The sequence below is a fragment of the Bombina bombina genome, chromosome 10 (genome assembly GCF_027579735.1).
Source record: "Bombina bombina isolate aBomBom1 chromosome 10, aBomBom1.pri, whole genome shotgun sequence".
Lineage (NCBI taxonomy): Eukaryota > Metazoa > Chordata > Amphibia > Anura > Bombinatoridae > Bombina > Bombina bombina.
The window spans coordinates 144790337-144814102 of NC_069508.1; the positions used below are offsets into that span (position 1 = coordinate 144790337).

The 23766-nt window shown below is 41.6% G+C and overlaps 1 protein-coding gene across 1 annotated transcript in view; it reads right to left on the reverse strand.

Moving 5' to 3' along the window:
* The window catches only part of ANKRD13C (ankyrin repeat domain 13C), a 373770-nt gene that overhangs the window by 306713 nt on the left and 43291 nt on the right, over positions 1-23766 (reverse strand). Inside the window, exon 2 of the mRNA XM_053693358.1 lies at positions 20498-20539. Coding sequence (XP_053549333.1) covers positions 20498-20539 — 42 coding nt within the window. The remainder of the gene's footprint in view (positions 1-20497; positions 20540-23766) is intronic.

Below are 23766 nucleotides of genomic sequence, written 5' to 3' on the forward strand. Positions count from 1 at the left end.
AGAATGTGGAAGGCAGATGGAAGACAATCATGAGCTTCCGCCCACAGCAGAATGCGAGTCACCTCCTTCATGGCCAAGGAACTCTGAGTTCCTCCCTGGTGGTTAATGTAAGCCAATGAGGTGGTGATGTCCAACTGGTATCAAACTGGACTTAAGATAATTGAGGCCAGGCTGCCAAGGCATTGAAGATTGCTCTCAATTCCAAGATGTTCATGGGAAGAGAAGACTCTTCCCGAGACCACAGGCCCTGAGCTTTCAGAGAACCCCAAATAGCTCCTCAGCCTGACAGGCTGGCATCCATAGTCACAATCATCCAGGAAGGTCTCAGGAAGCCCAGAGACAGATTTTCCTGAGAAATCTACCACAAGAGAGAATCTCGTTAGGGGTCCAGATTTATCCTCTGCGATAAATCTGAATGGTCTCCATTCCATTGACGGAGCATGCAAAGCAGCAACGGTCGCAGATGGAACCGAGCAAAAGGAATGACGTCCATGGAAGCCACCATCAGACCAATAACCTCCATGCATAGAGCCCACTTATGGACGAAAAGCAGGCTGGAAGGAAAGGCAAGAAGTTTGGATATTCTGATCTTCATGGACAGATAATCTATGATTGTCCCTAGGAAAATCTCTCTTGTAGTTGGAACTAGAGAACTCTTTTCCAGATTCACCTTCCACCCGTGGTAACGTAGAAAAAACAACATCTCTGTATATTTTGCTAGTTGAAAAGATGACGTCTAGATAAGGCGCCACCACAATTCCATGGCATCTGATCACTGCCAATAGAGCTCCTAGAACCTTTGTGAATATTCTGGGAGAGTAATAAACTGGAAATGCTTGTCCAGAAAAGCAAACCTTAGAAACTGGTAATGATCCCGGTAACTGGGAACGTTTAAGTACGCGTCCTTCAGGTCTATGGTCGTCATAAACTGACCTTCCTGAACCAATGGAAGAATTCAACGAATAGTTTCCATCTTGAAGGACAGAACCTTGAGGAATTTTAGACAGTTTAGATCTAGGATAGGAAGAAAAGTTCCCTCCTTTTTGGGAACTACAAAAAGATTTGAATATAATCCTAGACCCTGTTCCTCTAGGAGGACTGGTACAATAACTCCCAGGGAGGATAAGTCCTTTACGCAATTTAAGAAGGCCTCACTCTTTACTTGGTTTGAGGATAGTCTTGACAGGAGAAATCTGCCCCTTGGAGGGCAAGACTTGAACCCTATTTTGTAACCCTAGGATACTATGTCCACAGCCCATGGATCTGGGACATCACGCATCCAAGTCTGTTTGAAAAGAGAAAGTCTTCCCCCCACCTGATCCAAAATCGGATAGGGGGCGACCCTTCATGCTGATTTAGAGTCAGCGGAAGGCGTTTTGTTTTAAGTGGTTTGGGGGTGAATATACTCTTGCGCTATGTGGGTATATGCTCTTGACTCTATGGGGGTTACCTCTATGCACCCAGAAGAAATGCTACGACAGAAAGGGGGAAAGAGACAAGAGCGCTAATACCCAAAGGAGAGAAAGAATGAAAGAAAACAAAGCTATAGCCCTAAGTGTATATAAAATAGTTTTATTCTATGTTGTCCGAAAAGTGCCAAATAAAAACAGAATAATCAGATATAAAATACTAAATTACAGAGCTGTGAAACATAAATAATACAGTAATATCTTGGTTCAGAATAGCATTATTGTTATAGACTAAAAAAATATCTAGGAAATGATCCAGGAAAGGTAAAACACAGTAGGTTCACAGTTAAAAGAAAAACTTAGTAATGGTATTTTTATACTCCTATTTACTATCCAATAGTTATGATAAAATAGGTTGGCCAACCTTACACATTGAATATATAAAATTTGAATGCACAGTATGAATTTACAAATTAAAAAGTGATCAGCAAATCATTATCGTAAAAAGCAGTGGCAGGAAATAACAGTTAGCAGTTAGTTTTAAAACATATCTAGATACATATTTAGGATAGCGGTTTGGTTTTTTGTATCTGTTTTTCCTGTCGTTGACAATACTTTGTGTGACAGCGGATATATAATAGTATAATTGGAACTCTTCGTTTCAGAAGATTATCGTGTTAATATAGTTGATAACTATAGTTTGAGAGAGATAGTTCCGAGATAACAAACATGTATGTCTCTTTGTAAATAAAATGTTTTATAGCGCTGTGAAAATTTTGCAAGTGCACTTGTTTATGTAGCGTTTTTAACAGAGTGTATCCTTATTTCCAAAGGTGTCTCCTTTCTTTCAGTGGGACTTAACACTGAAAGAAAGGTGACACCTTTGGAAATGATCTTTCCGGACCTGTGGTTTGAATTTCTTATAGGTTTCTTTGTAGGATTTTATTATCCCAAACTGCAGCCTTTCAAATGACTGCAGCCTTGCAGGGAGGGATCTGCCGGTCCTGGAGCCGTCTGTTTTCTTAGCATCTGGTCAGCGAGTTACCAGAAAAGCACGCCTTCTTACTTTAAAGCGCCTTGATTGGTTATCCTTGTGGGTGTGCTTGTGGGTGTGTTGTACTACTGACAACGCTTCAGACGGCTCTACGGCAGAATCTTGTTCGTAGTGTGAGGGGTGTTTGGGGGTTTTTTTTTTGGTTTTTTTTTACCAAGGTGTTTAAAAAAAAAAAAAAAACATCTAACCAATCAAAGGATGTAAAGGTACTTAAAGGCTAACAGCTGTAAGAAGTTCATGCTTGAGAAAGGCTGAGATTGCTCAGCTGAAACGTGTTGCAGAACTTCCAAACACCCTCACACTACGAACAAGATTCTGCCGTAGAGCCGTCTGAAGCGCTGTCAGTAGGACAACTGCTTACTGATATTTCCTGCCACTGCTTTTTACGATACTGATTTGCTGATCACTTTTTATTTTGTAAATTCATACTGTGCATTCAAATTTTATATATTCAATGTGTAAGGTAGGCCAACCTATTTTATCATAACTATTGGATAGTAAATAAGAGTATAAAAATACCGTTAATACGTTTTTCTTTTAACTGTGAACCTACTGTGTTTTACCTTTCCTGGATCATTTCCTAGATCAATTTTTAGTATATAACAATGTTATTCTGAACCAAGATATTACTGTATTATTTATGTTTCACAGCTCTATAATTTAGTATTTTATATCAGATTATTCTGTTTTTATTTGGCACTTTTTGGACAACATAGAATAAAACTAATTTTATATACACTTAAGGCTATAGCTTTGTTTTCTTTCATTCTCTCTCTCCTTTTGGTATTAGCGCTCTTGTCTCTTTCCCCCTTTTTGTTTTGTTTTCCCTTGTTCCAAGGCTGGCTGGTCTTCCAAGTGGACCTGGATTGGTCTGGAAGAAGGAGGACTTCTGTCCTTTAAAGTTGCGAAAGGAACGAAAATTAGAAGTCTGTTGACCCTTAGGTCCATTCTTCTTGTCCTGAGGTAGGAAAGATCATTTCCACCTGTAATCTCTGAAATGATCTCCGCCAGACCAGGCCCAAACAAACAAAGTCTTACTCTTATAAGGTAAAGCCAAAATTTGGCCTTTGAAGAAACATGAGCCGACCAAGATTTTAACCATAGAGCTCTGCGAGCTGGCACAGTGAAGACAGATATTTTAGCTCCCAGTCTAATTACCTGCATTTTTGGCAAACAGATAAAAAGGTATTGGCCAGTTTAAGAGCTTTGATCCCATCTTGGATCTCCTCTACCGTAGTCTCTTCTGAAATAAGATCAGACAGGGCATCACACCAATAAGATGCTGCGCCCGCAACTGTGGCAATACTCGCCGCAGGTTGCCACTGTAAACCCTGATGGATATAAAGGAAATATTTTTTTAAAAAACATAATTTATGCTTACCTGATAAATTTATTTCTCAGGTAGTGTGTTCAGTCCACGGGTCATCCATTACTTATGGGATATATTCTCCTTCCCAACAGGAAGTTGCAAGAGGATCACCCAAGCAGAGCTGCTATATAGCTCCTCCCCTCACATGTCATCCAGTCATTCGACCGAAACAAGACGAGAAAGGAGAAACTATAGGGTGCAGTGGTGACTGGAGTTATAATTTAAAATTTAGAACCTGCCTCAAAAAGACAGGGCGGGCCGTGGACTGAACACACTTCAAGAGAAATAAATTTATCAGGTAAGCATAAATTATGTTTTCTCTTGTTAAGTGTGTTCAGTCCACGGGTCATCCATTACTTATGGGATACCAATACCAAAGCTAAAGTACACGGATGATGGGAGGGACAAGGCAGGAACATTAAACAGAAGGAACCACTGCCTGTAGAACCTTTCTCCCAAAAACAGCCTCCGAAGAAGCAAAAGTGTCAAATTTGGAAAATTTGGAAAAAGTATGAAGAGAAGACCAAGTTGCAGCCTTGCAAATCTGTTCAACAGAGGCCTCATTCTTAAAGGCCCAGGTGGAAGCCACAGCTCTAGTGGAATGAGCTGTAATTTTTTCAAGAGGCTGCTGTCCAGCAGTCTCATAGGCTAAGCGTATTATGCTACGAAGCCAAAAAGAGAGAGAGGTAGCCGAATCCATTTGACCTCTCCTCTGTCCAGAGCAAACGACAAACAGAGAAGAAGTTTGTCGAAAATCTTTAGTTGCCTGTAAGTAGAACTTCAGGGCACGGACCACGTCTAGATTATGCAAAAGACGTTCCTTCTTTGAATAAGGATTAGGACATAACGATGGAACAACAATCTCTTGATTGATATTCCTGTTAGAAACAACCTTAGGTAAAAACCCAGGTTTAGTACGCAGGACAACCTTGTCTGAATGAAAGATCAGATAAGGAGAATCACAATGTAAGGCAGATAACTCAGAGACTCTTCGAGCCGAGGAAATAGCCATCAAAAACAGAACTTTCCAAGATAAAAGCTTAATATCAATGGAATGAAGGGGTTCAAACGGAACACCCTGAAGAACTTTAAGAACCAAGTTTAAGCTCCACGGAGGAGCAACAGTTTTAAACACAGGCTTAATCCTAGCCAAAGCCTGACAAAAAGCCTGGACGTCTGGATTCTCTGCCAGACGCTTGTGTAAAAGAATAGACAGAGCAGAAATCTGTCCCTTTAGCGAACTAGCAGATAAGCCCTTTTCAAAACCCTCTTGTAGAAAAGACAATATCCTAGGAATCCTAACCTTACTCCATGAGTAACTCTTGGATTCACACCAATATAAATATTTACGCCATATCTTGTGGTAAATTTTTCTGGTAACAGGTTTCCGAGCCTGTATTAATGTATCAATAACCGAATCCGAAAACCCACGCTTTGATAGAATCAAGCGTTCAATTTCCAAGCAGTCAGCCTCAGAGAAATTAGGTTTGGATGGTTGAAAGGACCCTGGATTAGAAGGTCCTGCCTCAGGGGTAGAGACCATGGTGGACAGGACGACATGTCCACTAGGTCTGCATACCAGGTCCTGCGTGGCCACGCAGGCGCTATCAGAATCACCAATGCTCTCTCCTGTTTGATCCTGGCAATCAGTCGAGGTAGCAACGGAAAAGGTGGAAACACATAAGCTATGTTGAAAACCCAAGGGGCTGCTAGTGCATCTACCAGCACCGCACCCGGGTCCCTGGACCTGGATCCGTAACAAGGAAGCTTGGCGTTCTGGCGAGATGCCATGAGATCCAGATCCAGTTTGCCCCAACGACGAATCAGTTGAGCAAATACCTCCGGGTGAAGTTCCCACTCCCCCGGATGAAAGGTCTGTCGACTTAGAAAATCCGCCTCCCAGTTCTCCACACCTGGGATGTAGATCGCTGACAGGTGGCAAGAGTGAGACTCTGCCCAGCGAATTATCTTCGAGACTTCCAACATCGCTAGGGAACTCCTGGTTCCCCCTTGATGATTGATGTAAGCCACAGTCGTGATGTTGTCCGACTGAAATCTGATGAACCTCAGTGTTGCTAACTGAGGCCAAGTTAGAAGAGCATTGAATATTGCTCTTAATTCTAGAATGTTTATCGGGAGGAGTCTCTCCTCCTGAGTCCACGATCCCTGAGCCTTCAGGGAGTTCCAGTCTGCACCCCAGCCTAGTAGGCTGGCATCCGTTGTTACAATCGTCCAATCTGGTCTGCGAAAAGTCATTCCTTTGGACAGATGAACCCGTGACAACCACCAGAGAAGAGAATCTCTGGTCTCCTGGTCCAGATTTAGCAAAGGGGACAGATCTGAGTAATCCCCGTTCCATTGACTTAGCATGCATAGTTGCAGCGGTCTGAGATGTAGGCGCGCAAATGGCACTATGTCCATTGCCGCGACCATTAAGCCGATTACTTCCATGCACTGAGCTACTGATGGGCTTGGAATGGAGTGAAGGACACGGCAAGCATTGAGAATCTTTGATAACCTGGACTCCGTCAGGTAAATCTTCATCTCTACAGAATCTATAAGAGTCCCTAGAAAAGGGACCCTTGTGAGTGGCAACAGAGAACTCTTCTCCACGTTCACTTTCCACCCATGCGACTTCAGAAATGCTAGAACTATCTCTGTATGAGACTTTGCATTCTGAAAACTTGACGCTTGTATCAGAATGTCGTCTAGGTACGGAGCCACCGCTATGCCTCGTGGTCTTAGTACCGCCAGAAGTGAGCCCAGAACCTTTGTAAAAATTCTCGGGGCCGTAGCTAACCCGAAGGGAAGAGCTACAAACTGGTAATGCCTGTCTAGAAAGGCAAACCTTAGGTACCGATAATGATCTTTGTGAATCGGTATGTGAAGGTAGGCATCCTTTAAGTCCACTGTGGTCATATATTGACCCTCTTGGATCATGGGTAGGATGGTCCGAATGGTTTCCATCTTGAACGACGGAACCCTTAGGAATTTGTTTAAGATTTTTAAGTCTAAGATTGGTCTGAAAGTTCCCTCTTTCTTGGGAACTACAAACAGATTTGAATAAAACCCTTGCCCCTGTTCCGTTCGCGGAACTGGGTGGATCACTCCCATCACTAAGAGGTCTTGTACACATTGTAGAAATGCCTCTTTCTTTACTAGGTTTGTTGATAACCTTGACAGATGAAACCTCCCTTGTGGAGGAGAAGTTTTGAAATCCAGAAGGTATCCCTGAGATATAATCTCCAACGTCCAGGGATCCTGTACATCTCTTGCCCAAGCCTGGGCGAAGAGAGAAAGTCTGCCCCCCACTAGATCCGTCTCCGGAAAGGGGGCCCTGTCTTCATGCTGTCTTAGGGGCGGAAGTAGGCTTTCTGGCCTGCTTGCCCTTGTTCCATGACTGGTTGCCTTTACAACCCTGTCTGTAATGAGCAGTAGTTCCTTCCTGTTTTGGAGCGGAGGAAGTTGATGCTGCTCCTGCCTTGAAATTACAAAAGGCACGAAAATTAGACTGTTTGGCCTTTGATTTGGCCCTGTCCTGAGGAAGGGTGTGGCCCTTACCTCCAGTAATGTCAGCAATAATTTCCTTCAAGCCGGGCCCGAATAAGGTCTGCCCTTTGAAAGGAATGTTTAGTAGTTTAGACTTAGAAGTTACATCTGCTGACCAGGATTTAAGCCATAGCGCTCTGCGCGCCTGTATGGCGAATCCGGAATTCTTAGCCGTAAATTTGGTTAAATGCACTACGGCATCCGAAACAAACGCATTAGCCAGCTTAAGGGTTCTAATCTTGCTCAAAGATTCATCCAATGGTGCTGTGCGAATAGCCTCTTCCAGAGACTCAAACCAGAATGCCGCTGCAGCAGTGACAGGCGCAATGCATGCAAAAGGCTGTAATATAAAACCTTGTTGAACAAACATTTTCTTAAGGTAACCCTCTAATTTTTTATCCATTGGATCTGAGAAAGCACAGCTATCCTCCACCGGGATAGTGGTACGCTTGGCTAAAGTAGAAACTGCTCCCTCCACCTTAGGGACCGTCTGCCATAAGTCTCGTGTGGTGGCGTCTATAGGGAACATTTTTCTAAATATCGGAGGAGGGGAAAAGGGCACACCGGGTCTATCCCACTCCTTGCTAATAATCTCTGTAAGCCTCTTTGGTATAGGAAAAACGTCAGTACACACCGGTACCGCATAGTATTTATCCAGCCTACATAATTTCTCTGGGATTGCCACCGTGTCACAATCATTCAGAGCCGCCAACACCTCCCCTAGCAACACGCGGAGGTTCTCAAGCTTAAATTTAAAATTTGAAATTTCTGAATCCGGTCTCCCCGAATCAGAACCGTCACCCACAGAATGAAGCTCTCCGTCCTTATGTTCTGCAAATGGTGACGCAGTATCAGACATGGCTCTCGTGTCATCGGCGCGCTCTGTCCTTAACCCAGAGCTGTCGCGCTTGCCTCTTAACTCGGGCATATTGTATAATACTTCTTTCATAACATTAGCCATATCATGTAAAGTGATATGTAAAGTGATTTGTAAGGGCCTTGATGTACTTGGCGCCTCAATCTTACGCACCTCCCGAGCGGGAGACGAAGGTACTGACACGTGAGGAGAGTTAGACGGCATAACTTCCCCCTCGTTGTCTGGTGATAATTTCTTTATCGGTACAGATTGACTTTTATTCAAAGTAATATCAATACAATTGGTACACATATTTCTATTGGGCTCCACATCGGCTTTTAAACATAATGAACAAGCAGATTCCTCTGTATCAGACATGTTTAAACAGACTAGCAATGAAGCTAGCAAGCTTGGAAATTACTTCAATAAGTTTACAAGCAATATAAAAAACGCTGCAGCGCTTATTTTTTAAAAAAAAACCACAATTGAATAACAAAGAACTAGTTCAGTTATAGTCAACAATTCTTTAAATGTATTAATTAGCAGAGGATTGCACCCATTAGCAAAAGGATGATTAACCCCTCAGTACCCAAAAAACGGATATCAAATTAAGATTTAACACTTTTATCACAGTCAAACACACTGTCACAGGTCTGCTGTGACTGATTACCTCCCTCAAAAACGAATTTTGAAGATCCCTGAGCTCTCTGGAGACGTCCTGGATCAAAGAGGAAGAAGCAGGAAGACTGTGCTAGCCGTTTCCTGCCCTGATGCATGGTGGTCGAACGGAGGAATTGTTGGAAAATTTTGTCGGAGGATACTCGTACCATCATTGGGCATCTTTTCGACCCCAAGGACTTGTGGGGTTTAACGAAATCTTCACTTTGGCTATTGGATCGGAGTAGATCGTGAGGATAAGCTCGCTGGACAGCTTGTGAATAGTTCAGCCTGCACCTGTGGCACTTCTCAAGTGCTCAGAATCTAGTAAGTGATCTTGTATCGTTTTGTGGGGGTCCTATTCATCTACGATCTCACACTATTGTGGCGCCTCCTTCTTTTCTCCCCTCTATCTGCAGATCGTCGCTGGTGCCATCAGCTTTGGAAGGAGTATTTGCTGCCGCATACCCGCTATCTGAGTGAACACCCGGAGGAAATAATCTCCACTGCATGAACTTTGGATAAGAACTATATGTTCACCCTATTTGTATTTGGGCACCTATTGTATGTATCCGGTATTTGTATGCAATACCTCCACTAATATGTGTCTCTAATATTGTTTGTTACTATTGTGCGTTTGGAACATCTCTCGCATTGATAGTTATTTTATCTCAGCAACGTTGTTGCTGGAGGTTGTTTTCGATATCTTTATTTTTGATTTTGAAGACACATTAGTATTACTTTTTAGGCACAGTTTTTTAGGTTTATCCGAATCCACAGTTATATTGTTATCTATATATTTTTTGTACACACACATGTACTTTTATGTATAGTTATCCATCACATTCAGTATACAGTTGTGAATACATATCACACACATCTCTAATCCTTGTCCTTTGTTGAAGAGGGCATTTAAGACATTGAGATATACATCACATGTTCACTTCTGTACACTTTATTTGTGTGCATATTTAGGCGCCTTCATTTTTTTATATCACTTTTTGTGCTAGAATTTTAACTGCGCAACAAGGCGCTAAAAAAGGTCCCTCCCACTCCTATTACAACAGTGGGAGACCTGATATAACGGTTTCTATGCAGAAATATACGTTAGCCGTGTGGAAAAAAATCATGCCCAAAAAGATTTATCACCAAAGTACCTCACAAAACGATTAACATGCCAGTAAACGTTTTAAAAAAACAACAACATTTCAGATGCTGTGTAAAGTTATTACTAAGACTGCTACCAGTCGCTTCTACTGCAGTTAAGGCTCACACATTATATCAGTATTAACAGTATTTTTTCAGTCAAATTCTAGTCCCTAGAAAATAACTCTACTGTGCATACATTTATCAGCCTGATACCAGTCACTACTACTGCATTTAAGGCTGTACTTACATCATACGGGTAACAGCAGTGTTTTCTTAGTCAATTCCATTCCCAGAAAATATTGTACTGCACATACCTCATTTGCGGGAGACCCCGCATGCTATTCCCATTTTCTGAAGTTACCCCACTCCTCAGAATGTCGAGAACAGCCAGTGGATCTTAGTTACGCCTTCTAAGATCATAGAAAACGCAGGCAGTTTCTTCTTCCAAATACTGCCTGAGATAGAAAAACAGCACACTCCGGTGCCATTTAAAACAACAAACTTTTGATTGAAGAATAATTAAGTAAAAACTCCAGATCCTCTCGCGACCTCCTTCTTTGTTGAGGGTTGCAAGAGAATGACTGGGTATGACATGTGAGGGGAGGAGCTATATAGCAGCTCTGCTTGGGTGATCCTCTTGCAACTTCCTGTTGGGAAGGAGAATATATCCCATAAGTAATGGATGACCCGTGGACTGAACACACTTAACAAGAGAAAAAGGGAAAGGGAAAAAAAGAAACCCCTGGCTTATCTCATTCCTGAGCTATAATTTCAGATATTTTCCTAGGAACAGGAAAATCATCATCAGAAGGAGAATCATAAACTCTGTCCAATTTAGAAGTCTTAGGGTTGGCAGCAACCGAAGGTTCAGAGTCGTCCAAAGTAGCTAGAACCTTCTTCAGTAGTAACCGAAGATGTTCAAGCTTAAATCTTAAAATTAACCTCTTCAGAGTTTGAGAGGACACAAAAGGCACAGTATGGGAAATCATTAAGGCTTGGGACGTTTGAGGAGAAACCTGAGGCATGTCACGCACAGCATTATCCTGAGAGAAATCTCAGAAGGGAGTAATATGTCTTTACATTTTAAAGTTTTAGATAAGCATGAGGAACAAAATTGCATTGGCAAAACAATTTGAGCCTCTAAGCATTTATCAACAGACAGACTGATCGAAAGAGAAAGGTAGGTGGAAAGAAAGAAAGAAAGAAAGAAAGAAAGGTAGGTGGAAAGAAAGAAAGAAAGAAAGGTAGGTGGAAAGAAAGAAAGAAAGAAAGGTAGGTGGAAAGAAAGAAAGAAAGAAAGGTAGGTGGAAAGAAAGAAAGAAAGAAAGGTAGGTGGAAAGAAAGAAAGAAAGAAAGGTAGGTGGAAAGAAAGAAAGAAAGAAAGGTAGGTGGAAAGAAAGGTAGGTGGAAAGAAAGGTAGGTGGAAAGAAAGAAAGGTGGAAAGAAAGAAAGAAAGAAAGAAAGAAAGAAAGGTGGAAAGAAAGAAAGAAAGAAAGAAAGAAAGAAAGGTGGAAAGAAAGAAAGAAAGAAAGAAAGAAAGAAAGAAAGAAAGAAAGAAAGAAAGAAAGAAAGGTGGAAAGAAAGAAAGAAAGAAAGGTGGAAAGAAAGAAAGGTGGAAAGAAAGAAAGAAAGAAAGAAAGGTGGAAAGAAAGAAAGAAAGGTGGAAAGAAAGAAAGAAAGGTGGAAAGAAAGAAAGAAAGGTGGAAAGAAAGAAAGAAAGAAAGAAAGAAAGAAAGGTGGAAAGAAAGAAAGAAAGGTGGAAAGAAAGAAAGAAAGAAAGAAAGAAAGAAAGAAAGGTGGAAAGAAAGAAAACATAATTTATGCTTACCTGATAAATTCCTTTCTTCTGTAGTGTGATCAGTCCACGGGTCATCATTACTTCTGGGATATTACTCCTCCCCAACAGGAAGTGCAAGAGGATTCACCCAGCAGAGCTGCATATAGCTCCTCCCCTCTACGTCACTCCCAGTCATTCGACCAAGGACCAACGAGAAAGGAAAAGCCAAGGGTGAAGTGGTGACTGGAGTATAAATTAAAAAATATTTACCTGCCTTAAAAACAGGGCGGGCCGTGGACTGATCACACTACAGAAGAAAGGAATTTATCAGGTAAGCATAAATTATGTTTTCTTCTGTTAAGTGTGATCAGTCCACGGGTCATCATTACTTCTGGGATACCAATACCAAAGCAAAAGTACACGGATGACGGGAGGGATAGGCAGGCTCTTTATACAGAATGAACCACTGCCTGAAGAACCTTTCTCCCAAAAATAGCCTCCGATGAAGCAAAAGTGTCAAATTTGTAAAATTTGGAAAAAGTATGAAGCGAAGACCAAGTTGCAGCCTTGCAAATCTGTTCAACAGAGGCCTCATTCTTGAAGGCCCAAGTGGAAGCCACAGCTCTAGTAGAATGAGCTGTAATTCTTTCAGGAGGCTGCTGTCCAGCAGTCTCATAAGCTAAACGAATTATGCTACGAAGCCAAAAGGAAAGAGAGGTAGCGGAAGCTTTTTGACCTCTCCTCTGCCCAGAGTAAATGACAAACAGAGAAGACGTTTGTCGAAATTCCTTAGTTGCCTGTAAGTAAAATTTTAGAGCACGGACTACATCCAGGTTGTGCAGTAGACGTTCCTTCTTTGAAGAAGGATTTGGGCATAAAGAAGGAACAACAATCTCTTGATTGATATTCCTGTTAGTAACTACCTTAGGTAAGAACCCAGGTTTAGTACGCAGGACTACCTTATCCGAATGAAAAATCAAATAAGGAGAATCACAATGTAAGGCTGATAATTCAGAGACTCTTCGAGCCGAGGAAATAGCCATTAAAAATAGAACTTTCCAAGATAACAACTTTATATCAATGGAATGAAGGGGTTCAAACGGAACGCCCTGTAAAACATTAAGAACAAGGTTTAAACTCCATGGTGGAGCAACAGTTATAAACACAGGCTTAATCCTGGCCAAAGCCTGACAAAAAGCCTGGACGTCAGGAACTTCTGACAGACGTTTGTGTAACAGAATGGACAGAGCTGAGATCTGTCCCTTTAATGAACTAGCAGATAAACCCTTTTCTAAACCTTCTTGTAGAAAAGACAATATCCTAGGAATCCTAACCTTACTCCAAGAGTAACCTTTGGATTCACACCAATATAGGTATTTACGCCATATCTTATGGTAAATCTTTCTGGTAACAGGTTTCCTAGCCTGTATTAAGGTATCAATAACTGACTCAGAAAACCCACGTCTTGATAAAATCAAGCGTTCAATTTCCAAGCAGTCAGCTTCAGAGAAGTTAGATTTTGATGTTTGAAGGGACCCTGTATCAGAAGGTCCTGTTTCAGAGGTAGAGACCAAGGTGGACAGGATGACAAGCCCACCAGGTCTGCATACCAAGTCCTGCGTGGCCATGCAGGTGCTATTAGAATCACTGATGCTCTCTCTTGTTTGATTCTGGCAATCAATCGAGGAAGTAACGGGAAGGGTGGAAACACGTAAGCCATCCTGAAGTCCCAAGGTGCTGTCAGAGCATCTATCAGGACTGCTCCTGGATCCCTGGATAACGAGGAAGCTTGGCGTTCTGTCGAGACGCCATGAGATCTATCTCTGGTTTGCCCCAACGTCGAAGTATTTGGGCAAAGAGCTCCGGATGAAGTTCCCACTCCCCCGGATGAAAAGTCTGACGACTTAAGAAATCCGCCTCCCAGTTCTCCACTCCCGGGATGTGGATTGCTGACAGGTGGCAAGAGTGAGACTCTGCCCAGCGAATTATCTTTGATACTTCCATCATAGCTAGGGAGCTTCTTGTCCCTCCCTGATGGTTGATGTAAGCTACAGTCGTGATGTTGTCCGACTGAAACCTGATGAACCCCCGAGTTGTCAACTGGGGCCAAGCCAGGAGGGCATTGAGAACTGCTCTCAATTCCAGAATGTTTATTGGCAGGAGACTCTCCTCCTGACTCCATTGTCCCTGAGCCTTCAGAGAATTCCAGACGGCACCCCAACCTAGAAGGCTGGCGTCTGTTGTTACAATTGTCCAGTCTGGTCTGCTGAATGGCATCCCCCTGGACAGATGTGGCCGAGAAAGCCACCATAGAAGAGAATTTCTGGTCTCTTGATCCAGATTCAGAGAAGGGGATAAGTCTGAGTAATCCCCATTCCACTGACTTAGCATGCACAGTTGCAGTGGTCTGAGGTGTAAGCGTGCAAAGGGTACTATGTCCATTGCCGCTACCATTAAGCCGATTACCTCCATGCATTGAGCCACTGACGGGTGTTGAATGGAATGAAGGGTGCGGCAAGCACTTTGAAGTCTTGTTAGCCTGTCCTCTGTCAGGTAAATCTTCATTTCTACAGAATCTATAAGAGTCCCCAGGAAGGGAACTCTTGTGAGTGGAACGAGTGAACTTTTCTTTTCGTTCACCTTCCATCCATGTGACCTTAGAAATGCCAGCACTAACTCTGTATGAGACTTGGCAGTTTGAAAGCTTGAAGCTTGTATCAGAATGTCGTCTAGGTATGGAGCTACCGAGATTCCCTGCGGTCTTAGTACCGCCAGAAGAGCACCCAGAACCTTTGTGAAGATTCTTGGAGCTGTAGCCAATCCGAATGGAAGAGCCACAAACTGGTAATGCCTGTCTAGGAAGGCAAACCTTAGGTACCGATAATGATCTTTGTGAATCGGTATGTGAAGGTAAGCATCTTTTAAATCTACAGTGGTCATGTACTGACCCTCTTGGATCATAGGTAAAATTGTCCGAATAGTCTCCATCTTGAACGATGGAACTCTTAGGAATTTGTTTAGGATCTTTAAGTCCAGGATTGGTCTGAAAGTTCCCTCTTTTTTGGGAACCACAAACAGATTTGAGTAAAACCCCTGTCCCTGTTCCGATCGTGGAACTGGATGGATTACTCCCATTAACAAGAGCTCTTGTACGCAGCGTAGAAACGCCTCTTTCTTTGTCTGGATTGTTGACAATCTTGACAGATGAAATCTCTCTCTTGGAGGAGAGTATTTGAAGTCCAGAAGGTATCCCTGAGATATTATCTCTAGCGCCCAGGGATCCTGAACATCTCTTGCCCAAGCCTGGGCGAAGAGAGAAAGTCTGCCCCCCACTAGATCCGATCCCGGATCGGGGGCCCTCAATTCATGCTGTTTTAGGGGCAGCAGCAGGTTTCCTAGTCTGCTTGCCCTTGTTCCAGGACTGGTTAGGTTTCCAGCCTTGTCTGTAGCGAGCAACAGCTCCTTCCTGTTTTGGTGCAGAGGAAGTTGATGCTGCTCCTGCTTTGAAATTACGAAAGGAACGAAAATTAGACTGTCTAGTCTTGGCTTTGGCTTTGTCCTGAGGCAGGGCATGGCCTTTACCTCCTGTAATGTCAGCGATAATCTCTTTCAACCCGGGCCCGAATAAGGTCTGCCCTTTGAAAGGTATATTAAGCAATTTAGACTTAGAAGTAACATCAGCTGACCAGGATTTTAGCCACAGCGCCCTGCGTGCCTGAATGGCGAATCCTGAATTCTTCGCCGTAAGTTTAGTAAGATGTACTACGGCCTCCGAAATTAATGAATTAGCTAGTTTAAGGACTCTAAGCCTGTCCGTAATGTCGTCCAGAGTAGCTGAACCAATGTTCTCTTCCAGAGACTCAATCCAGAATGCCGCTGCAGCCGTGATCGGCGCAATGCATGCAAGGGGTTGCAATATAAAACCTTGTTGAACAAACATTTTCTTAAGGTAACCCTCTAATGTTTTATCCATTGGATCTGAAAAAGCACAGCTATCCTCCACCGGGATAGTGGTACGCTTAGCTAAGGTAGAAACTGCTCCCTCCACCTTAGGGACCGTTTGCCATAAGTCCCTTGTGGTGGCGTCTATTGGAAACATTTTTCTAAATATCGGAGGGGGTGAGAACGGCACACCGGGTCTATCCCACTCCTTAGTAACAATTTCAGTAAGTCTCTTAGGTATAGGAAAAACCTCAGTACTCGTCGGTACCGCAAAATATTTATCCAACCTACACATTTTCTCTGGTATTGCAACTGTGTTACAATCATTCAGAGCCGCTAACACCTCCCCTAATAATACACGGAGGTTTTCCAGTTTAAATTTAAAATTTGAAATATCTGAATCCAGTCTGTTTGGATCAGAACCGTCACCCACAGAATGAAGCTCTCCGTCCTCATGTTCTGCCACCTGTGACGCAGTGTCTGACATGGCCCTAATATTATCAGCGCACTCTGTTCTCACCCCAGAGTGATCACGCTTACCTCTTAGCTCTGGTAATTTAGCCAAAACCTCAGTCATAACAGTAGCCATATCCTGTAATGTGATTTGTAATGGCCGCCCAGATGTACTCGGCGCTACAATATCACGCACCTCCCTGTGAGCGGGAGATGTAGGTACTGACACGTGAGGCGAGTTAGTCGGCATAACTCTCCCCTCGTTGTTTGGTGAAATTTGTTCAATTTGTACAGATTGACTTTTATTTAAAGTAGCATCAATACAGTTAGTACATAAATTTCTATTGGGCTCCACTTTGGCATTGCAACAAATGACACAGGTATCATCCTCTGAATCAGACATGTTTAACACACTAGCAAATAAACTTGTAACTTGGAAATACAATTCAATTAGAATAATATTAAAACGTACTGTGCCTTTAAGAAGCACAGAAGATCTATGACAGTTGAAAATTAATAAATTGAAACAGTTATAGCCTCAATCCTTGTAAATAACAGAATTTATGTTTACCTGATAAATTACTTTCTCCAACGGTGTGTCCGGTCCACGGCGTCATCCTTACTTGTGGGATATTCTCTTCCCCAACAGGAAATGGCAAAGAGCCCAGCAAAGCTGGTCACATGATCCCTCCTAGGCTCCGCCTACCCCAGTCATTCGACCGACGTTAAGGAGGAATATTTGCATAGGAGAAACCATATGGTACCGTGGTGACTGTAGTTAAAGAAAATAAATTATCAGACCTGATTAAAAAAACCAGGGCGGGCCGTGGACCGGACACACCGTTGGAGAAAGTAATTTATCAGGTAAACATAAATTCTGTTTTCTCCAACATAGGTGTGTCCGGTCCACGGCGTCATCCTTACTTGTGGGAACCAATACCAAAGCTTTAGGACACGGATGAAGGGAGGGAGCAAATCAGGTCACCTAAATGGAAGGCACCACGGCTTGCAAAACCTTTCTCCCAAAAATAGCCTCAGAAGAAGCAAAAGTATCAAACTTGTAAAATTTGGTAAAAGTGTGCAGTGAAGACCAAGTCGCTGCCCTACATATCTGATCAACAGAAGCCTCGTTCTTGAAGGCCCATGTGGAAGCCACAGCCCTAGTGGAATGAGCTGTGATTCTTTCGGGAGGCTGCCGTCCGGCAGTCTCGTAAGCCAATCTGATGATGCTTTTAATCCAAAAAGAGAGAGAGGTAGAAGTTGCTTTTTGACCTCTCCTTTTACCGGAATAAACAACAAACAAGGAAGATGTTTGTCTAAAATCCTTTGTAGCATCTAAATAGAATTTTAGAGCGCGAACAACATCCAAATTGTGCAACAAACGTTCCTTCTTTGAAACTGGTTTCGGACACAGAGAAGGTACGATAATCTCCTGGTTAATGTTTTTGTTAGAAACAACTTTTGGAAGAAAACCAGGTTTAGTACGTAAAACCACCTTATCTGCATGGAACACCAGATAAGGAGGAGAACACTGCAGAGCAGATAATTCTGAAACTCTTCTAGCAGAAGAAATTGCAACTAAAAACAAAACTTTCCAAGATAATAACTTAATATCAACGGAATGCAAGGGTTCAAACGGAACCCCCTGAAGAACTGAAAGAACTAAATTGAGACTCCAAGGAGGAGTCAAAGGTTTGTAAACAGGCTTAATTCTAACCAGAGCCTGAACAAAGGCTTGAACATCTGGCACAGCGGCCAGCTTTTTGTGAAGTAACACAGACAAGGCAGAAATCTGTCCCTTCAGGGAACTTGCAGATAATCCTTTTTCCAATCCTTCTTGAAGGAAGGATAGAATCCTAGGAATCTTAACCTTGTCCCAAGGGAATCCTTTAGATTCACACCAACAGATATATTTTTTCCAAATTTTGTGGTAAATCTTTCTAGTTACAGGCTTTCTGGCCTGAACAAGAGTATCGATAACAGAATCTGAGAATCCTCGCTTCGATAAGATCAAGCGTTCAATCTCCAAGCAGTCAGCTGGAGTGAAACCAGATTCGGATGTTCGAACGGACCCTGAACAAGAAGGTCTCGTCTCAAGGTAGCTTCCAAGGAGGAGCCGATGACATATTCACCAGATCTGCGTACCAAGTCCTGCGTGGCCACGCAGGAGCTATCAAGATCACCGACGCCCTCCTCCTGATTGATCCTGGCTACCACCTGGGGATGAGAGGAAACGGCGGGAACACATAAGCTAGTTTGAAGGTCCAAGGTGCTACTAGTGCATCCACTAGAGCCGCCTTGGGATCCCTGGATCTGGACCCGTAGCAAGGAACTTTGAAGTTCTGACGAGAGGCCATCAGATCCATGTCTGGAATGCCCCACAGCTGAGTGACTTGGGCAAAGATTTCCGGATGGAGTTCCCACTCCCCCGGATGCAATGTCTGACGACTCAGAAAATCCGCTTCCAATTTTCCACTCCTGGGATGTGGATAGCAGACAGGTGGCAGGAGTGAGACTCCGCCCATAGAATGATTTTGGTCACTTCTTCCATCGCCAGGGAACTCCTTGTTCCCCCTGATGGTTGATGTACGCAACAGTTGTCATGTTGTCTGATTGAAACCGTATGAACTTGGCCCTCGCTAGCTGAGGCCAAGCCTTGAGAGCATTGAATATCGCTCTCAGTTTCCAGAATATTTATCGTAAAGAGATTCTTCCCGAGACCAAAGACCCTGAGCTTTCAGGGATCCCCAGACCGCGCCCCAGCCCATCAGACTGGCGTCGGTCGTGACAATGACCCACTCTGGTCTGCGGAATGTCATCCCTCGTGACAGGTTGTCCAGGGACAGCCACCAACGGAGTGAGTCTCTGGTCCTCTGATTTACTTGTATCTTCGGAGACAAGTCTGTATAGTCCCCATTCCCACTGACTGAGCATGCACAGTTGTAATGGTCTTAGATGAATGCGTGCAAAAGGAACTACATCCTATCTAGTCGTTGGGTGCAAGAGAATGACTGGGAGTGACGTAGAGGGGAGGAGCTATATGCAGCTCTGCTGGGTGAATCCTCTTGCACTTCCTGTTGGGGAGGAGTAATATCCCAGAAGTAATGATGACCCGTGGACTGATCACACTTAACAGAAGAAAGAAAGGTGGAAAGAAAGAAAGAAAGAAAGGTGGAAAGAAAGAAAGAAAGAAAGGTGGAAAGAAAGAAAGAAAGAAAGAAAGGTGGAAAGAAAGAAAGAAAGAAAGGTGGAAAGAAAGAAAGAAAGAAAGGTGGAAAGAAAGAAAGGTGGAAAGGTGGAAAGAAAGAAAGGTGGAAAGAAAGAAAGAAAGAAAGGTGGAAAGAAAGAAAGAAAGAAAGGTGGAAAGAAAGAAAGAAAGGTGGAAAGAAAGAAAGAAAGGTGGAAAGAAAGAAAGATAGAAAGAAAGAAAGAAAGAAAGAAAGAAAGAAAGAAAGAAAGAAAGAAAGAAAGACGGAAAGAAAGAAAGACGGAAAGAAAGAAAGACGGAAAGAAAGAAAGACGGAAAGAAAGAAAGACGGAAAGAAAGAAAGACGGAAAGAAAGAAAGACGGAAAGAAAGAAAGACGGAAAGAAAGAAAGACGGAAAGAAAGAAAGACGGAAAGAAAGAAAGACGGAAAGAAAGAAAGACGGAAAGAAAGAAAGACGGAAAGAAAGAAAGACGGAAAGAAAGAAAGACTGAAAGAAAGAAAGAATGAAAGAAAGAAAGACGGAAAGAAAGAAAGACGGAAAGAAAGAAAGACGGAAAGAAAGAAAGACGGAAAGAAAGAAAGACGGAAAGAAAGAAAGACGGAAAGAAAGAAAGACGGAAAGAAAGACGGAAAGAAAGACGGAAAGAAAGACGGAAAGAAAGACGGAAAGAAAGACGGAAAGAAAGAAAGAAAGAAAGAAAGAAAGAAAGAAAGAAGAGAATGCATTTGTTATTATAAGCATTATACATCATCTTGAAAGGTGCAAAACAGATTGTAGACATAACCCAATAATAGAATGTCCATTAGTAAATTTAAATGTTAGCCAATATTAAGCTAAAACAAGCGAATATTAAAAATGGGGGGGGGGGGGGGTTTGCACAAATCTTCATTAAATACATTTATGTTAAATTATGCAATTATTTTGGCCTTTGGATAGCTGAAAATAATATATTAGAAAATATGGCACTGTCCCCACCACCTACTTCTGTGAAGAACACTGTACAGGTTTGAGAAGATAACCATGTGACTTTTGTACACAGTCAAATTACCAAATTAGCCAAAAAAATGCTCACCTTTGTTGCCCAACATTACAGCAAGATGTAAAGGAGTATTACCTAAAATGAAAGAAGAAGAACATTTCAGATAGTACTTTTAAAAAAAGAAAATGGCAAACAGTTGGCACAACTGAAACAAGCTGAATTATATACACTTGCTATGGTATTTGAATTGTACGAAAGGGACAACATGTTGATTTGTTTAATATATGTGTGGGTGTTTACACACAACATAACCAAGCACACCCCTGTGCAATATCACTTAAAGGGCCATTGTACACTAGATTTTTCTTTGCATAAATGTATTGTAGATGACCCATTTATAAAGACCATCTGGAATAGTTTTTATAAAAAAAAAAATTTCAAAAGAATATTGTGCCGAGTTTCAGACTCCTAACTAAGCCCCACAGTGGCAGATGTATACATGAGTTTACAGACTCCTGTTTATGTTCTCTGTCTTTTCATATGAAGGAGAGGGGGAGTGTCTGCTCTTTTTGTTTACCCAGCCCCTTTCACTGGGTGTGCCAGACTCCCTCATCCACAATGCTAAACTGAGTTTTTAAAAAGGTTTTATACTGGATTTTTAGATCAGTATCTGTGCATATTCTTCTTTACAGTAGTGTCTATTACATGCAGTTATATGAACATTGGTGTATACTGTCCCTTTACATGTAAAATTATTCAAAGTTGTATCCGCTTACAGTAACTGCATTACTTCTAAGTTGAATAGTAGGGTATTTGCTCTTATTTAAAATTAAAAACTAAGTTTAGATTTAATATATTAAAAATATAGGCCCCACAGTAGGAACTGTTTCTATTTTGGGGACTGTATTTTCAATATAATAAGCGGAAATACTCTACTTGTCAGCTGTGGGGAAAATTATCGGTTTCTCTGGTTTAACTATTTATTGGTTTTATATTATTAAATTATAGAATTTTATTCTATAAAACTACTGAAAACATTTCTCCCAAATCAAAAAATTTAGAGCATTTATTTGCAAAAAATGTCATCTGGCCAAAAAAATCAAAGATGCAGTGTTTTCAGAGCTGTAATAATGCAAACAAATACATTCATATTCATTTTTAAGCACTACTATACTAAAGTTTTAAACTTAGAATTGAAAGAGTGCAGAAATCAATATTTGGTGGAATAACCCCGATTTTCAATCACAGCTTGCATGCGTCTTGGCATGCTCTCAGTCTTTTTCACTTTATGCCACTCCTGATGCAAAAATTCAAGCAGCTCGGCTTTGTTTGATGGCTTGTGACCATCTATATTCCTCTTGATCACATTTTAGAGGTTTTGAATGGGGTTCACGTCCGGAGATTGGGCTGGCCATGACAGGGTCTTGATCTGGTGGTCATCAATCAATACCTTGATTGACCTGGCTGTGTGTAATAGAGCATTCTCTTGCTAAAAAAAAAAAACACAATCCTCAGAGTTGGGGGAACATTGTCTGAGTTTTCTTCCAGGATAAACTTGTACAAGGCTTGATTCATGCGTCCTTCACAAAGATGAATTTGCCCAATTCCAGCCTTGCTGAAGCACCCCCCCCAAATTCACAGAATATACGTATATGCATTTGTGATTGGCTGATGGCTGTCACGATAAAGTGGAAAAAGACATAACTGATATCTGTAAGAAAAAAATAAATCTACTACTCATTTCAAGTTCAGACTAAGTGCTATTGCATTGTCTTATCTTGTATTTGTTGATTATACAAATCTACTGTATTTACTGGTCCTTTAAAGATTTTTTTCAAGGATGTATAAGAGTTGGAAAAATGTTATCCAATTCATCTCCCCCTGGCCATTGTTTATTAAATAGTTTATCCTTTTATCGTAGGCCAAGGTTAAGAATTTTACGAACTCTAACAAACCGTTTTCTGAATAGTTTTTCCCCCCATTCACTTTTGGTGAATTACACTTTAGTCACATCATATATTTGATAGTTAGATTTTTGAAAATCAGAGACATAAGCTCAGGAGTGTGCATGTGTGTGAAGCACTATATGGCAGCAGTTTTGCAAGCATCTTATCCATTTGCAAGCACACTAGATGGCAGCACGATTTCCTGCCAGGTAGTGCTCCCGACACCTACCTAGGTAGAAGTAAAACTGGAAACATTTTTTTTTTTTTTTAAACGGTATGCTCTGTCTAACTCACAAAATAATTGTTTGGGTTTCACATCCCTTTAAAGGGACACTCAAGTCAAAATAAACTTTTATGATTCAGATAGAGCGTGCAGTTTTAAGACACTTTACAAATTACTTCCATTATCAAATTTTGCACAGTCTTTTTTATATTAAAACTTTCTGGGGAACAAGATCCTACTGAGAATGTGCACAAGCTAACAGGGTATACTATACTAGTCTGTGATTGGCTGTCGTCTGTCACATGATACAGCGGGTCGGTAAATGGGAGAAAAAATAAATGTAAAAAAAATAATAATTCACTGCTTATTTGAAATTCAGAGTAAGTGTTATTGCAGTGTCTTTTTATTATGCACTTGTTAATTATGTAATTCTGCTGCATTGAGAGGTCCTTTAAGTTTTGCCTCTATCTAATATCTTAACTACTTTACCAAAGAGACAATATCTCAGTATTGCGAGTTTAGATTTTTACCAAATTATATTTTTGGGTTTTAATCGATTAGTTTTCAGAAACCTAGAAAAACCCAGATCCACTGTTCTAGGTGGTGGCAGATAAGATAGATCAGTGTGGGTGGCGTTGAAAGGCAATTTTCAAGGTCTAGTCCAGACTAAACTGAACTAAGTCTTAAAGGAATAGTTAGTCAAAATTAAACTTTCATGATTCAGATAGAGCATGCAAATTTTAAGCAAGTTTCTAATTTACTCATATTATACATTTTCTTTGTTCTCTTGGTATCTTTATTTGAATGTAAGCTTAGGAGCCGGCACATTTTTTGTTCAGCACCTGGGTAGCACTTGCTGATTGGTGGCTACATTTAGACGCCAATCAGAAAGTGCTACCCATGTGCTGAACCAAAAATATATATATACACACACACACACGTCCTATAGACCCAGAAATATACTGATACATAATAGATCTCCAATTTTCTGTCTCCTACATCTTTAGTAGCACACTGCAACATGAAAATAAATAGTGTGTCATGGTTCAGACACATATGGAGGGTGCAATGTAGGGACACATTATGGCCCCTGATAATGTAGTATAGCCTTCAAATAATTGGAGTCAGGGACTAATGGTCTATGGTTTTTGAGACGTCTATCAACATGAAACAAAATCCTTAACCCCTTAAGG